The sequence below is a fragment of the Chelonia mydas genome, chromosome 2 (genome assembly GCF_015237465.2).
Source record: "Chelonia mydas isolate rCheMyd1 chromosome 2, rCheMyd1.pri.v2, whole genome shotgun sequence".
Lineage (NCBI taxonomy): Eukaryota > Metazoa > Chordata > Testudines > Cheloniidae > Chelonia > Chelonia mydas.
This window is the reverse complement of record NC_057850.1, coordinates 162,510,763-162,527,745: the sequence shown is the minus strand read 5'-3', so window position 1 is coordinate 162,527,745 and position 16,983 is coordinate 162,510,763. Positions and strand designations below refer to the sequence as shown.

Here is a 16,983-nt window from a genome sequence, read left to right as displayed (position 1 = left end):
GGTGCAAGAATCTAATTTGCTACTCAGAGCCAAGAGTGAGTTCTCAAGGCTGCTGTTTAGAGGGAGAAGTTTTACTTGTAATCTGGCTGTTTTTCTGCCCTGATCCTGCAAATGCTTATGCACATACTTAAATTTAGATTCATGGGTTCACTGAAGTCAGTGGAACTCCTAACATCCTTAAAGGTAAGCATGTAGTTGAGTGTTTTCAGGATCAGAGCTTTACTCTGAAAATTCCCCAGAGACAAACCTAGAACTCCACAATCACCTTTTTATATATCTGTTTTTCAGAGTCGATTTGTTCTCTCTGTGAGTTTGCCTCTATATTTCAGCAAAATATTGACCATCTTTCACTCCATTCCTCCAGAAGTTTCTTAGTGCAATTAAAGAGTTCCTATTTTCCTCTTCCCATTGACCATGTCTGTAGCTTTTAGGGGTTGGTAGATATTAATTGTTTCAACTTTCATGGGTCCATTTTCAAAATGAAAACTTCAGATCTTAATCACTCAAGCACAGCCCCAGCTGAAAAACTGAGTCTCTTATTAAAGTACTATAAAAAGAATCTACCTTTTCTATCTGTAATCCATTCAGATTTGAAGCAGACTATAATGAGTCTTCAACAATTCCTGTTGGCTATCAGGCAAGCTTGCATGAAAGTGAAATTTAGTTAAGTAGTCAAGAGCCTAGTGGAAGTTTTATGATGATTTCATTTTCTACCAGTCAGTAGAATATCTAAGGATTGTGGGAATGGGGCCTTCCCTACACAGGAAGAATTTTACAGTGGGGGTTGGTGTAATGGTCCCTGGTAGAATATGCCTCACAGGCTTATTAGAAGCATTCTATCAGATATTTTTTGTCTATATTTGGCATATTCTGATTTGATTCAGTTTTGGGGAAAATATTTTCACTTATATTCAGACCCAAATGCAAAGTACAGATTAAATAACTATTCAAAATAGCTGCTAATTAAGTAGTTCCTCCAAACGTTTACCGAAGTCCTTTCTCACATTTACAGTCCACTGTAACTCAGCTTGTGATCATATGACTTTCACAATTAAAACTAGGTCACAAGCTCCAATTAACTGTTTTGCGCAAACAAGCAATCTCCAATTACCACACTTTTTCCAGTCTGATAATTCTATAGTTTGAGAATGGCCTGTTGATTTTTAAATTCACAGCCTTCAGAATCTTCTGGTTCTGTAATTTCAGCGAAGCAGATCGTTGCAGGTAGGGTCAGTGGCAAACAGTGTGTGTGCTTGGGGAAGGAATTCAGTTCCAAGCAGCCATAAAGCCACTACAAGGAGCCTTCAGCAAATACCTCCCCAGCCTGAGTAGCTGGTGCAGTTGTTCTAGAGATAGGTGGGGGTGTGACTGGGGCTTGCCTAATGACCTAGCTACTGTGCAGGGCTGTAATTGCCCACAGTGGCCATTGCAGGAGAGGTGCAAGTTAGGGCAGCCCTCAGGACTACTTTAACCAGAGCCATAGGGTTAGAAGGCCCCCTACATCCTTATTGCCTCCCCTCCTGGTCACTGCACCATGGAATTAATTAATTCAGGCCCAGATCTCCCAAAATGCCCAATGGGTCTCAAGTATGGCAGTTTTTCTAAAATCAAGATCAGAACCTTATCTAGCAATTCCTGCTGCTCTCTTTGCTGGGGCAGATACTGATTGTGTGTAGCCCTATACAAACTGAGAAGTATGGGGGGGAAGGCTGCAGGAAGACTTCCAAAATTTGCGCAGGAAAGCAGTTGGCTTGCCCTTTGACGGCAATAGTGAGGCGGTATGATCTGTCTGCCTTGGCTGAGTACTTTACCCATCTGGTTGAGCATGAGCAGTGCTTAATTTGTGCCAGGGCTGAGCTCTGGCAACTCTAGGCTTGGAAGCTCATAGCTCTGGCACTTCTGGGCTTGCTGCATCAGTTATGAATTAAAAAATTGCCTGAGCCCAGGCACCTCTTTCATTACAAATTAAGCACTGAGTGTCAGGTTTGCATGGGAGCTTGCTGGATGAGGGTTAAGCCAAACAAAACAACTGGAAGTGATTATATCGGTCTCATTGACTGAGGGAGGGCTTTGGGTGTTTTTTGCTTTAGTTTGTAATTTGAATGTCACAGTAGATTGTCTGTTCCTGCATGCTCAGGTAGGAACTGTGGTTAAGATTTTTTCCCCCTGTCTGAGCTTGCTTTCCTACAGTTACCCATGCCTCTGGTGTTCTCTAGATGTGGTTTTACCTTAAGACCATTCAAACTCTCAGTAAAATAATACAGAATTCAACTCTCTGTCTGCTTATCAAGCAGCGTTGCAGACTGAGAGCATGTTATGGTGGTACCCAGGGTCTGCACTGGCTGCCAGTTAATTCCAAGTGAAGTTTGAAGTGTTATAAACCAGACTTTAAATGGTTTGTGCTCTGCCTATCTAACCGGCAATCTCCCTTCCTGGATAGTACTGCTGTAGTTGTGATCCGCAGAGGCACTAAAGCTATTAATCCCTTGGATGGAAAGAAAAAGGGCTGGCAGCCCGCTGCTTTCCATAACTGCTCCCCACCTCACTGCTTCTCTTGGTCTCAAAGTCATGATGAGAGGCTCCTCTGTTTATCCGGCTTGTGGTCAGTGAGCACAGTGGCTAATAAGAAGCTGTTGATCAGCTGAACAGAAGTTGAGGGAGGGAGGGAGGGAGATTTTAATTCCAGTTATTTGGCTGATTTACACTGTGGGTTGGGGCTAATCTAGGTAGGTTTGGGGTTGTATTTTTATTTAGAGTTTTGGATATGTGCTTTTTCTCCATCTAAATAAAATAAATAACATAAAGTTCCCTCTCCCTGAGAAGACTTGTGTCTTAACTAGAACCAAACCCCATAAAAGGGATTAGGAGGAGACATGGTGAGGGAAGCAGATTATCATATATCTGCCTCGTCTGAGGTGACTTGAACCTTCCTCTGAAGCATCTGGTGCTGTTGGAGACAGGACACCTGACTAGCTGGACCCCGGGCCTGACCACTGTAACTCCTCTGAACAATATATTTGCTTAATTTTTAAAAGCCCCCCAAATCCACATTTAAAATATTCCTAATATGAAAAACTCTTCAGGTATATGAGCAGCTAAATGACCAAAATCAGAGGTAAGCCTGAATGATCAGTCCTGCAATGAGTTCCTCATGGGCTCATCCCTGCACAGCCCCACTGAAGTCAGTGGGGTTCCATGTGGGCCTAGGGGTCTGCCAGTACAGAGTTCAATGTAGGACTGAGGCCTGAACTCCCAGAACCAAATGTCTGCTTAAAGTTCAGGGGAAGTTGACAGCCAGACCAGAACTCTGTTCATGGGGCCCATTAGAAATCTAGAAAATGTATTAATTAGAATTTTTCTTTCATGAGGTTTCTTGTGTCCAGGGTCATTCTTGGAAATTTTGTTGTGTAAAGAAAAGGAAGAGAGAAATATGGGCCATATTCTTTTTTTTCATCTGACAACTAATACAGATGTTCCCGACTTACACAATTGTTCCATTCCTGAAAGCCTTACGCAATCGTTCCATTCCAGAAAGACTCAAATTTTGTGTATGTCAGAATGTATACCCATACGTTCGGTGATGAGCTGCCAAATCTTAACAACTGGTTCCCTCCTCACCCCACGAGGGGGTCGTGGCCTGCCCCCACCCCCCGGGACTCCTGCCCTATCCAACCCTCCTCGTTCCTTGAGGCCCCTCCCCCCCCCAGCCCCATCCACTCCCCTCCCCTGTCCCCTGACTTTCCCTGGAACCGGGCAGGAGGGTCTCGTGGGCCACCATAGGGGGTGCCTGCCCCGCCCCTAAGAGCCAGAGGGACCTGCCGGGGGGTGAGGTGGGGAGTCCCAGCAGGGCTTACCTGGAGTGGCTCCCGGGAAGCATCCAGCAGGTCCCTCTGGCTCCTAGGGGCGGGGTAGCAAAGCTAGTGGGGGAGCAACTGATTCCGTGGCTGCTCTGGGGCTGGAGCACCCACGGGGAAAATTTGGTGGGTGCAGAGCACCCACCGGCAGCTCCCCACCCAGCCCCAGCTCACCTCGCCTCCACCTCCACCTCCTCCCCTGAACGCACCGCCCCCTCACCCCCGGCTTCCCGCGAATCAGCTGTTTGCGCGGGAAGCCAGAGAGGGCTGAGAAGCAGGCGGCGGCTTTGCGCTCAGGCCCAGGGAGGCGGAGGTGGAGGTGAGCTGGGGCGGGGAGCGGTTCCCCTGCGCGCCCCCCCTCGGGTTACCTGCTGCGGTGCGGGCAGCCCTCTTCGTGCTCCTCCCCCCCCCCCCGCCCCAGTTCGCCTCCGCCTTCCTGGGCCTGAGGGTGAAGCCGCTACTTGCTTCTCAGCCCACCCTGGCTTCCCATACGAACAGCTGATTTGCCGGAAGCCGGGAGAGGGGGCGGAGAAGCAGAGCGGGGCAGCGCGTTCAGGGGAGGGGGAGGAGGCGGAGGCAGAGAGGAGGTGAGCTGGGGCTGGGCGGGGAGCTGCTGGTGGGTGCTCTGCACCCACCAAATTTTCCCTGTGGGTGCTCCAGCCCCGGAGCACCAACGGATTCAGCGCCTAAGGCACCACTTTTGGCCGGTTGTTACATTTAGAAGCCCTTTTAGAACTGGTTGTCCCTCACGAACCGGTGCGAACCAGCTCCAGCTCACCACTGCGTACATTACGCAAACACTTCCGCGACTCGAAAATCCTATTTCTGGCTTATGGAACTTTTTCCGTAAGTGCGAAATTGCGTAAATCGGGTCTTGCATAACCCGGGGAGCGTCTGTATTCAGGGCTTCGAAACTGTGATGTTATCAGCAAGCCACCAGATGGCACTATTATAGAAAGTATGTATAGCTCGGTTTAGCTGGAAAAAGTGTATGTGGTAAGATCTGGGGGAAATCAGTGCTGGTAATGTAATGCTGTTTTTTATGGGAGCTGCTGCATATACCAGTAAAACTGTCATAAGCCTTAGGTATATAGATACTGCCAACAATAAAGCAGAACCTCCTACTTGTCCCCAGACATGCCTCTGTTAGCCCATCAAATGCCTGAAATTGTATTTGCATGAAATTTGCATATATTTATATAAAATCTTCATAACTACAACTTTTGATGGCCCAGTAGTGGCAAGTCTGGAAATGTGCAGTTTATTTCTATTTTACTGGAAAATGTAATATGGAAATCAGTGCAAGGCAATCGACAACTAACCCCACGACGCTATCTCTACAGTCGCTTTTCAGACTAGTTGTGCTTTAAATAGCAAGCCTGCATCAGCATGCATTTGCCTCAGAAGCTGTTACTATTTCTGCTTTTTGTTATGGTTATTATTTGTTGCTTGTGAAGGCACCAAATGTTTGTAAGGCAGTTCAGTAGGGTAGTAACATTCACGGAGAGTGAAATATATGGTAGTGCAGGGGCCAGTATAAGTCCTGTGCACTGCTTCACACCACCTGCCCCAAAGTGAATTTCACCCTTGTGCAGGGTTGCCAACTTTCTAATGGCACAAAACCGAACACCTTTGCCCCACCCCATGCTCCGCCCCTTCCCCGAGGCCCTGCCCCACCTCACCCCTTCTCCAAGGCACCACCCAGTGGTGAGCTGGAGCCGGTTTGCACCGGTTCACTGGAACCAGTTGTTAAATTTAGAAGCCCTTTTAGAATCGGTTGTTCTGCAAGGGACAACCTGTTCTAAAAGGGCTTCTAAATTTAACAACCGGCCAAAAGTGGCGCCATAGGCGCCGACTCCATAGGTGCTACGGGGCTGGAGCACCCAAGGGGAAAATTTAGTGGGTGCAGAGCACCCACTGGCAGCTCCCTGCCCCTCCCCACGCCTGGCCCCAGCCAGCCCCAGCTCACCTCCGCTCCGCCTCCTCCCCTGAACGCGCTGCCCCGCTCTGCTTCTCTGCCCCCGCTCCCGGCTTCCCACAAATCAGCTGTTCACACAGGAAACTGGGGGTGGGGGGGAGGCTGAGAAGCAAGCGGCGGCTTCACGCTCAGGTCCAGGGAGGCGGAGGTGAGCTGGGGCGGGGGGGCACGAGGAGGGCCACCTGCACCGCAGCAGGTAACCCGGGGGCATGCAGGAGAACTGCTCCCTGCCCCAGCTCACCTCCGCCTCCCTGGGCCTGAGCGCGAAGCTGCCGCGTCTCAACCTCCCAGGCTTCCTGCGCTAACAGCTGATTCGCAGAAGCTGTGGGGGGAGGGCAGAGAAGCAGAGCCGGGCGGCACGTTCAGGGGAGCAGCCGGAGCGGAGGTGAGCTGGGGCCGGGTGCGGGGTGGGGAGCTGCCGGTGGGTGCTCTTCACCCACCAAATTTTCCCCGTGGGTGCTCCAGCCCCGGCGCACCGACGGAGTCAGAGCCTAAGGCGCCACTTTTGATGTGATCAGTGGGGGGAGCAGCCGCTCCCCCTGCTCCCTCCCTAGCTATGCTACCCCGCCCCTAGGAGCCAGAGGGACCTGTCGGATGCTTCCTGGGAGCTGCCCCAGGTAAGCACCGCTGGGACTCCCCACCTGGCCCCCTGGCAGGTCCTTCTGGCTCTTAGGGGTGGGGTGGGCATGTACTACGGTGGCCCACAAGACCCTTCTGCCTGGTTCTGGGGGCAGTCAGGGGACAGAAAAGGTGGGTGGATGGGGCAGGGGTCCCGGGGGGGCGTCAAGGAACCCAGGGGGTTGGATGGGGCAGGAGTCCCGGGGGGAAGGGGTGGGCAATGACCCCCTTGTGGGGTGAGGAGGGAACCAGTTGTTAAGATTTTGGCAGCTCATTACTGGCACCACCCCTGCTTGCTCCATCTCCCCTCCCTCCATTGCTTGTTCTCCTCCACCCTCTCTCACTTTCACCAGGCTGGGGCAGGGGGTGAGGGATCCAGCTGGGGGTGTAGACTCTGGAGTGGGGTTGGGGATGAGGGGTTTGGGGTGCAGGAGAGGGCTCCGGGCTGGGGCAAGGGGTTGGGTGCTGGGGGATATGAGCTCTGGGCTGGGGCTGTCGGCTCAGGGTGGGACCAGAAATGAGGGGTTCAGGGTGCTGGAGAGGGCTCCGGGCTGGGCCAGGGGGTTGGATGCATGGAGGGGAGGACTCCAGCTAGGGGTGCAGGCTCTGGGGTGGGGCTGGGGCTGAAGGGTTTGGGGTATAGGATAGGGCTCCATGCTGGGGCAGAGGGGTTCAGAGTGTGGGAGGGGGTGCAGGCTCCAGCTGGGGATGTGAGTTCTGGGGTGGGGCTGGTGATGAGGAGTTTGGGGTACAGGAGGGGGCTCAGAGTTGGGGCAGGGGTTTGGGGTGCAGGAGGGGGTTCAGGGTGTGGGGTCCTGGCGCCGCTTACCACAGCTCCCAGGAAGCGGCCTCCAGGTTCCTGCAGCCCCTAGGGGCATGGCCGGACTGTGACCAGTGGGAGCTGCGGGGGCGGCGCCTGCGAGCATGAGGGCAGCGTGAGGAGCCTCGCTGGCCGCCCATGTTCCTAGAGGCTGCAAGGACCTGGTGATCACTTCTGGGAGTCGCGTGGAGCTAGGGCAGGCAGGGAGCCTGCCTTAGCCCCGAGCCCCTGCTGCGCCGCTGACTGGACTTTTAACAGCCCAGTCGGTGGTGCCAACCAGAGCCGACAGGATCCCTTTTCGACTGGGCATTCCAGCCAAAAACTGGATGCCTGGCAACCCTACTCATGTATTGAATAGCAACTGTAGTTTCGGCTAGAACCTTTTCCTGTCATGCCCTCTCTCCCCCTCCCCCGATTACCAGTAATGAAATCTGCCCATCCCCTTTCAATTACTGCACAGTTGGCTCAGCAGACGAGTTTGAGCTGGGGGAGGAGCTGGGGCCAGAGGCGCAGCTGGCATGATGGCAGAGAGAGGAAATAAAGGTAGAGCTAGGCTGGGGGCAGAGCAGAAGGCAGAGTGGAGCTGTAGCTGGGATGGAGCTGGGCTGGGTGGTGCTCCCTCCCTGCCTCCCACAGGGGTTAGCCGGACCCCACTGCTGACCCCTGGAATGTTCTTCCATGTCCCACAGTTTGGGGACTACTGTGCTAGATAGTCTCTGGTATTTTATCCTGTTAATCCTCAGTCTTCAAGTCAAAAACTAACCATCAGTCAAGTTCAGGAAGAAATCCTCTCTCACCTCTAGGTGCATTTTAATTCATTTAGACTTATTTGGAAGAGTCTGCATTGACCAGTGTCAGAGTCAAGACACCAGACTAGCTGTTCCAGTAGGGCAGCTCTCGTTGTCCTGCTACCCACAGCATTGTGGGATTTTTGCACAACTCAAGGCAACTGTAATGAGCTGACAAATAAAAATTGGGTAAATGGGGAACAGTAAAAACTCTCACCCCAAAAATGCAAAATGGCGCTCAAAGCTGATAGAGAGGAACTTGCAGCTGCTTTCTCCAGTTTCTATTTTGAAATGACCTTCCCTTTTCCCCTTTCATGGAAAGCGCTTCCAGTTTCCAAGGTGGTCAGGACAGCATGATGGGAACTGACCTGACATTCCTGAAAGAGATACAAGACCTTGCAAAAGGGATTTCAGAGACCTCTAAGAAAGCTATTGCTTTACAAAAGCTGTGGGAGGAAGAATCAAAGTTCTCAGGTAAGTCATCCTCTTTTAGTAATTGGCTGATGTGCTTACCTGGCACTGAGTGAAAGCGACTGAAAAAGACAATGTTTCCTTTTATTATTAAAAAATTATTGTTTTAGCTAAGAAGTTGATCTATAATTCTTGTCGTTGTCATAATGATTGTTGGGGGTTTGCTTTGTTATTTTATAGAGCCCAGAATTGTGCTAGCTGTGTTCTACAGAGACATGGATGCCTGCCCCCATAAATTTACAATCTAAATATTAGACATGGCAAAATGATTGTGGGAGATAAATAGCAGGGAAGTGGTTGGGGAGGAATATAATGAGTGGGACTGGAAAAAGAAGGTCAGGTTTCAGGAGGAGACCTAGTTTGGTATGACATCTGGCACAAAGGCACAGACTTTGTGGCCTGGCTACTACTGGACAAACACAGGTCTTGCAGTGTGGAACACTGGCCACCCAGCCTGCTCATTAAAGATCTCTCTCCTACAGCTCTGTGTAGGGTTGCCAGTTTTGGTAGGATGTATTCCTGGAGATTTCATCACATGACATAATCTTTAATTCCTGGAGACTCCAGGCCTTACTTATTGCTAATAACATAGGACAAGGACCAGGGTTAGTAATATGATCATCTGGTTACCCTGTCAGGCATGTTTTCAAGAGCACCCTTCTGGCCCACCAGGTGTGCAGAGGCATGGTGTGCACATGGGAGTGACTTGACCTAGCCCCTGTCTCCCCTAGTGCCTATGCTACAGCCTGTGCACGTGCTGCAAACACTGAAACATTCAGCCACTGGTGTGAGTAAGGGACGGTACAGAACCACACCAGTCTATGGGGAGCTTAGAAAGGGGTTGCATACTGGGGAGAGAGGGCCTGTCTGTCTTGCTCTAAAGAAGCAGTAATGACTTCCAAATGCACCCCTCCTGTACACACAAAGCAACCGTGCAGAGTAGTTGTCCTGTCAGATCTACCAAAAGCACCCTCCATTACTCCCACTCATCTGCATTTCAGCACGCTTCACTACCCCCGCTCTGCTGCCTTTCCTCTGAAATAGGATGACATTCTACCTCTTATATTGGGTAGAACACCCAGCACTCTTTTGGTAACCCTGTCTAAGCAGAATAGAGTGGTCAGTAGTGCCTGGGACCATATTGCTCTCCTACAGTTTACATGATAATTTTGCCTTACCAGTGAAAATCATCCCTGGTAAGTAATTTTATTAAAATTGGCTATGTAATGATACCTGGAAATATTAGGAAGTACAAAAGATGATCAGATCACCACTTCTTTGGTGCACTGCTAGTTTTATGGCCTTTTCCTTTCAACAAAATGCATTTTATTAAGTGTTCATTCGCTATATTTAGTAGTGATGCTTCTGTTGCGAAGAATAATGCAGCTCTTTGAAAAGGAAAACTTTTTATTTTTACAGGGTCCACCAACAGTTCCATTTTCTTAACCGTAAGTAATTTTTTTTTGTGTGTGGAAAGTTACAATTTCAGACTTAGCAATAATTGATAGATTTTCTTTTTCTTTTTCAAGTTTTAGTAAAGCATATTGTAGAAAGTGGAGTGCTGCTGAGGGCACAGTGATGCAGGGACCTAATGTAGAGGGTCACGGATTGCTACATCACTGGTTTAAATCCAATCTGCATTATTAGTGGCTAAAAGCCTTTATTGTGTGAAGTATGTTTGTTGATTATCTGGAGATTTTAAAAAGTGCATTAGGCCACTCTCTGAACATGTGTACAAAAATGTATAAAAGCATAATACAAAACACCTAAAAAGACTCATCTTTATGTATTGAGAATTGTTGATTATTTTTACAGCATCTAAAAGGTGGTAGGCACTTCACAGTGAAAGAGGTTGTTGCTGCCTAGAAGAGATTACACCCTAATTTTAGATGGGATGCAGTGAGGAGGGGTGGACATGGAGTGAAGAAGGACAAGGGTTACACGGTTTAGCTGAAAAATGCCTCCCATGGCCCCTGTGATAGCCTCTGTGAAATGAATTGGCTGTCTGTCCAGTCCCTAGTAGATAAATCACCCACCATCATAACAGTTGACAGTCTCAACAAAAAAGCCCAAGGCTGAATAGACACAGAATTCAATCTTTAGTGCTGTCAATTCTGCATCCTTCCCAAATCATTACCTTCACTTAATGAATTCCCTCCATAGTTGTTCAGTGACTATTTCTGACTCTTCATGAAACTGCAAACTCCAGTTTGGAACCTGGGATTGGACGCCGTTTAGTGTACCATTTGTAAACTGCTCTCGAGAGCCTTGATTGAAAGAAGCTGCAGAAATGCAAAGTTTTCTTCCTCGTACTGAATTGAAAGTAAAAACAAAAATTGTGTTCATCCCCATTTTACAAAGACAAATGTCAGTGTCATTGAATTTGGCCTTGAAGATTTTACTATTTTTTAAATAAAAAATAGAAAAAAAAATACAAAGGCTCCAGTTTCCACTTCAAGCCTTATTCGTGTTGATGAGTATTTATGCAAAGGAGTCCTGTTGAAGTACTCACCAACATGATTTTACATCTAATTCACCAACATGACCCCATAAGCTAGGGGTTAGCATGGCTTGTTTGTTTTACAGAAGCATTTGAAGGTGTGATCCAGCAAAATAGATCTCCCCAGTCAGTCAGTTCAGCAGAAATGAGTCCATCCCCTCAGTCTATTTCTTGTCTGTTTACATGAAAGGCCTTTCCTGAAGAGGTGTAAAGTGGGGGTGGCATACATAGAGGCTTCACTATAGCACACCTCTTCACCCCTCACGGATGTGCAGTGATGATTCTCTAGACTCTACAGATTTGTTGTGTGATTGTCAAGCTAATCATCTTTCAGATTTCAAAAAGAATCCATCTCCTAGCAGTGGCGTGGCCTGTACACTCATGAGCAGAAGCAGAGGAAAGGGCTCGTTAGGTTTTTTCATAACTCAGTTTTCCCACAAGAGATGCACATGCAGCAGAGTTACAACCACCATGAGTTGAAAAAAGAGGGTTCTCATTCCTATGGTGAATTTCATTAATGCACAATGCCACACCCAAGAAGGGTTTTAAATGGTTAGAAATCCCTGTGTATGGGGGGAGGCAGAGGACAGTTGCTGTTCTCCCACCCCGCCCCCAATGAAATAATTGGGTCACATTTAACACATTTTTCTTAAAAATCAAGATGGACTGGAATGAAACGGAGGGGATGATTTCTGTAGTCGAAAGCCTCCACAACCAACCCTATTTCTGGGACTTTCTGCATTCACTCCCATGGCTGCAGGCAAGCAGCCTTTACAAAGAAGGTGGGATAGGTGCTACAGCTCAGTTTCTGCAGACTGTTAAAAAGTAAGTACTAAAATCTGGGTAATGTATTTGTTCTCCCTATTTGTGCTTTCTTTTATTTCCATGGATTGATGCTTTTATCTAACTCATTGTACTTCCCACTTGCATGATCAATAGCAGGAGAATTCATAGCAAGATATAGATATACAGCAGGATTGTCAGCGTTGGCTTCCCTCTGCTTGCATTGAAGTCAATGGGAGCTTTACAGGTGACTCCAATGGGAGCAGAGTGAGGCCAACACTTGCCCAGAAAAAGGTCCTTGGGCCCAATTGTCACCTGGTCTATTGATTGTATTAATTATACTGATTACTTAAGAATTGCCCAGTAACTCTGAGATGTGGTAGGTTCTTGTCCCGAGATCAGGCCCAATATGATCAGAATTATTATTCAGTTGGGAACCCCTACACACACACACATGAAAAACCTTCTGAATTTGTAATAGTTTTATTACACTTATACCTATGCCTTACTTAGCAGATACCTGTACCTATAGGCTGTGCTATTGGAAAGCTCGGGACTCTTTCCTCCTTTTTTTCTGCAGTCCCTGCCTTTTGCTCCAGACCCTTTCACAACTCTACCTGTCCTCCAGGTGCATCTCAGCAGAAAAATCTTTGGGAGGTTGCTGCATGTGAGTGGTGACTGAAACGATCCCTTTGCGTATGAGGGTGTTAGTTTTGTCATGTTTGATGGGATTCTTCTGGATCGAGAGTTATATATTAATGTAAAATCATTACCACTTTTATTAATCCAAGGAGGATCTGAAATACTGAAGCCTTTGAGTCCATTTGATGTTAATCCATTTGGATGCCTATCATTTTAAAACCAGTTTATTTCTTAAGTGCTTTAATATAATGTAGTTCAATTAAACTGGCACTTGGCAATCTGTAGCAATCAGTGTCAGGTAAGTGACTTTATTTCACCGCTTAATCCTCTTCCCATCTGCATAGGAGCATCTTCACTTATGCACTACAATGGCGCAGCTGTGCCGATGCAGCATTTTAAGTGTAGACCTGTCCCATTTCAGTGCCAAGTTGCTTTAAGCAACCCACTCCATACAAAACTGAAAGCTTCCTTCCACAGATGCCCTCCACGGCTCCTTAACTGGCCAGGTTTACTAGAAATAATCCCTGTTAATTAGAAGAAAAGTCCAGTAGTGGCTTTGGTTTGTGATTGAGTTGTGTAGGTCTTCCCAGACTGATAGATCAGGTCATGGAGGTGTGTGTGCTGCTTTCCTGCTTCTTGCTCTCTGTTCCTGTTCATTTCCTGGTTATTGCTTCCTGAACTCAGTGTTCCAGTGCCTCTGAGTGTGAGTGCGCTCGTGCGTGCATGGCATTGGGTGTGTGTGGCTATTCAGGATGTGCTCTCATGTCTTGTTCAGAAGATTGCTAACTTAACCGGTTCATGGTTATTTCATGTTTTGACTGACCACCTACCTGCGTGTCTTGCTTCAATTTCCTTGTATTTTGGGATTGCTATCCTGGATGCATCAGAACGTAACAAGACGTTAGGTCTACAGTAGGAACTTACATGGGTATAACTATGTTGCTCAGAGATGTGGATTTTCCCTGGTGTAGTCAGAGCTGTGACAATGGGATGGCTTTTCCCATCAACATAGCTACTGCCTCTTGGGGAGGTGGAGTACCTATGCCAACAGGAGAAGCTCTCCCATCAGCATAGGTAACATCTTCACTATGTACTATGGTGGCACAGCTGCAGCACTGTCAGTGTAGACAAATCCTGTGTGCCGGAGAAATCTCTATCTGCCTCTCTCTTTTTAAGGGCAGCAGCACCAGGAGGGAGATGTAGTTGCAACACGCTATTTACCTTTATGGGGAAAGTACAGAGGATCTCAGAGTGAGGCAGGGAGACACAATGGCTGGAGGGCACCTGAAACTTGATGCAAAGTAGCAATTTCAGGAATTTATTTGGGAAAATGATCAATTCATAGATTGTAAGGTCAGAAGGGACCTGTAGATCATCTTGTTTGACCTCCTGTATAACACAGGCCATAGAATTTTACCCAGTTGCCCTAGTATTGAACCGACTGAGGTATGACACCATCCGGCATATTCTAGTCATTTCGGTGAATCTGCAGCATGCATGGGACCCACACCACATGTGCTTAGAATGGGAAATTGAAAATCTCTGCACTGACTCTGCCACTCCTACTTAGGGCTTTCCTTTGCCTTGTTAAAAAGCACCAAACTTGTAGGTTGTTTGTTTGCAGCTGGGAAGATAATATTGTGTCTCACTTATTTAGAATAAGTGACAGGCATGGTGGTGCTCAATGTTTATATTCTTTGTAGCCTGCTTGAGCAGGGCTCATCACAGTCTCTACGCATTGGCATGTGCATGGGTGAACTGCTTGTGGTAAGCTAATTTTTTTTTTGCAATTTCTTGTTGTTTGAAATAGCAAAGTACAGCAACAGCTGATCAAGTTAAAAAAAAAAAACTGTTGGATTTTCATTTGCATAACAGCCATGGGGTAAAAGAAGCTATCGAAGTGTCAGATAAAATTGGTGTGGATTCTAAAATGTATCATCAAATTAAATTTACAATGATATTAACTTCACAACAGAGCTGGTCTGTTTGAAGAAATTTAGAAAATAAACTAAATGATTTTGTTATATGCAGTGTCATTATAGCCATGTTGGTCCCAGGATATTAGAGACAAAAGGTGGGTGAGGTGTAATATCTTTTATTCAACCAACTTCTGTTGGTGAGAGAGACAAGTTTTTCTCTAGACAGCTCATGAATTTTAGCGTCTGGCAAAGTTATGAATTTAGGTGCTCAGGCTCATCTTTTGGAGGTGTTGTGCAGGTTTTGCAAGATAATGGACAACCCTCAGATATCCACCCCAGACATGTCACCAAACTCATCCATTTCAGGGTTTCCTAGAATATTCTTTTTTTAGAAAACTTTGTCAGGCAAAACATTTTACTAGAAACTTCATTTGACGAAACCCCATTTTTTGACAAAAAAGTTGTTAAAAAGTTTCATCCAGCTCTACTTCACAATCCTTCTGCTGCCCTCTCCAAAGAGCGCGCACAATGTTGCCATGCTTTGACAAGTGCTTGATTTTTCATTTTTGCTTTCAGTTCCTTAGCATCCTTAGAAGATTTAGATGCAGTTCTATCAAACCAAAGTTTCTACAAAACAGTGAAAATAGGACTGAATATAACCATCACAGCACTGCGCTTCTTGCAAGACTGGAGCCTTGAAGGTAATTGAAGGCTGTGTGTGTGTGTGTGTGTGTGTGTGTGTGTGTGGTGGGGGAGGGGGATGTTGGGGTTCTGTCTTTCTTTCTTTAAAAGTTGCTGCATGAATTACAGGCATGTCAGGGTGGAGCCAAAATGTTTTTGTAGGCAGCTGGCTGAGCTCCTGTTGAGCTGATAATTAAATACTGTTGAGATTTGCATTGTATTGTTGTTGTGCGTTGGGACACCTAGAGCCTTGGATAGGCATAATTTTAATTGTCCGTTAAATTACAAAAATATGCTTATTGTGCAGCCTGGCAAACCTTTCTTAAGTTTGACATAACACAGTGCAGTCCCAATAGATCAGGTTGAGAATAATCTCCTTTTACTCATGGTGATTCTTTGGAGAGGGTGTTTCACAAAGAGTTAGTTCAGTTTCCTTCGGTTATGAAGAGAACTGGATTCAAGTTTTGGCCCAGTTGCAAGTGAAAATTAACGTGGTTATCTTACCTTAGTCTTCCTTTGTTTCCTATTGTAAATGCCAGTCTTTGCTCAAGGGCTGAATCCCATCTGCTGCACAGGTGCATGGACTGAGTTTGAGGGAGCAGGAGTCATTGGGAGGCTTCCCCTTGTGCATCCAGCCAGGCAGGATCCTGCTAAGTGTTTAAGGGCATGCTGTACACCAAGGGGTGTAGTCTGTTGTTCAGGAGCCATGTCCGGACTCTCCGTCTTGCAGCCATCCAGGCCCCATTCAGGAAAAAAGTGTGCTGAAGTCCTACTGAAATCAATGAAGTCTCATGGGACTTGAGTGCAAATTTAAACGCTCACTCAGGTGCTTTTCTGAACCATGGCCCTTGTACAGCCAACAGCAAGCACTAGGCAAGGCAGGTACACTTCAGCTGAGCAGTAAGCAGAGCATTGTTCTGACCCATCCTTTGCTATCTTGGCCTGCAAATGCAGCTTGGTGTTTGTGCCAGCTGAATGGCTGACACCACTCTGTTCCTCTTCCACTTATGGCTCCCCAGGATAAAGTCAGGATTATGATTAATTGGCGGAGCAGTATGGGGACAGAGGTGGTATTTGCTCGCACTGGATGAAATGGCCCCTTCTGTGTAGAAGAGCAGCCCAAGGCCTGTATGACTCTTAAATCCCATATAAGCCCTCAAAATAAGGACTAAGAGGTACTTAGGTTGCCTGCTGGCCCCCTACACAGGATTGAATTCTGTGCCCTAAACTCCCTCACAAGCAAACCAACCCCTCCTCCCACCCACCGCAGATAAACCCAGAAAGTAAGTCCCTGGGGGCTTCAGACAGGTGGATGGAAGTGTTAGGGAGTATTAAAAAAAGGTGGCCTGTATAGTAAATATTGTGTGCAGAATAAGGTTTTAATCAACTGTATGAATATCTCTTACAGATGAGAGAAATTATGACTCAGGCCTGGTCTACACTAGAAAATTAAGTCAATTTAACTGTTGGTCACAGGTGTGAAAAATCCACATTTCTGAGTGTAAAGTCAACCTAAATCCCCGTATGGACAGCAGAAGGTCGACTTAGCTTCCGTCGAGCTAGCTACCGCCTCTCAGGGAGGTGGATTACCTACCCTGATGGGAGAATCCCTCCTGTTGGAATAGGGAGTATCTACACTGAAGGACTAGAGCTGCCGTGGCACAACAGTGCCACTCTAGAATTTTAAGCCCTAAATCAGGATTTTAGAAGCTAGAATGTTATAGACAATCTGAAACCCTAGAGTACAGAAGTTGCATCTTCATTCAAACCTATTAGCACGTCCATTTACCCCTCGGTGATCATTCATTCCAGCGCAGTTGCACACAATTCAATACTGCATGCCAAATTAAAGACACTAATTCAGATAAATGGGATGCTGCAGGGTCTGTTGGCACTTGCTGCATCGGGGGCATCCTGTCATCTGCTCTG

At 47.1% G+C, this 16,983-nt stretch overlaps 1 protein-coding gene across 1 annotated transcript in view; it reads left to right on the top strand.

Annotated features, from left to right (window-relative positions):
• Window positions 1–16,983, top strand: part of ABCA13 (ATP binding cassette subfamily A member 13) — a 294,371-nt gene that overhangs the window by 19,912 nt on the left and 257,476 nt on the right. The window contains exons 4-7 of the mRNA XM_043540473.1: window positions 8,381–8,532; window positions 9,949–9,977; window positions 11,691–11,854; window positions 14,950–15,074. Of these exons, the coding sequence (XP_043396408.1) occupies window positions 8,381–8,532; window positions 9,949–9,977; window positions 11,691–11,854; window positions 14,950–15,074 (470 nt within the window). The remainder of the gene's footprint in view (window positions 1–8,380; window positions 8,533–9,948; window positions 9,978–11,690; window positions 11,855–14,949; window positions 15,075–16,983) is intronic.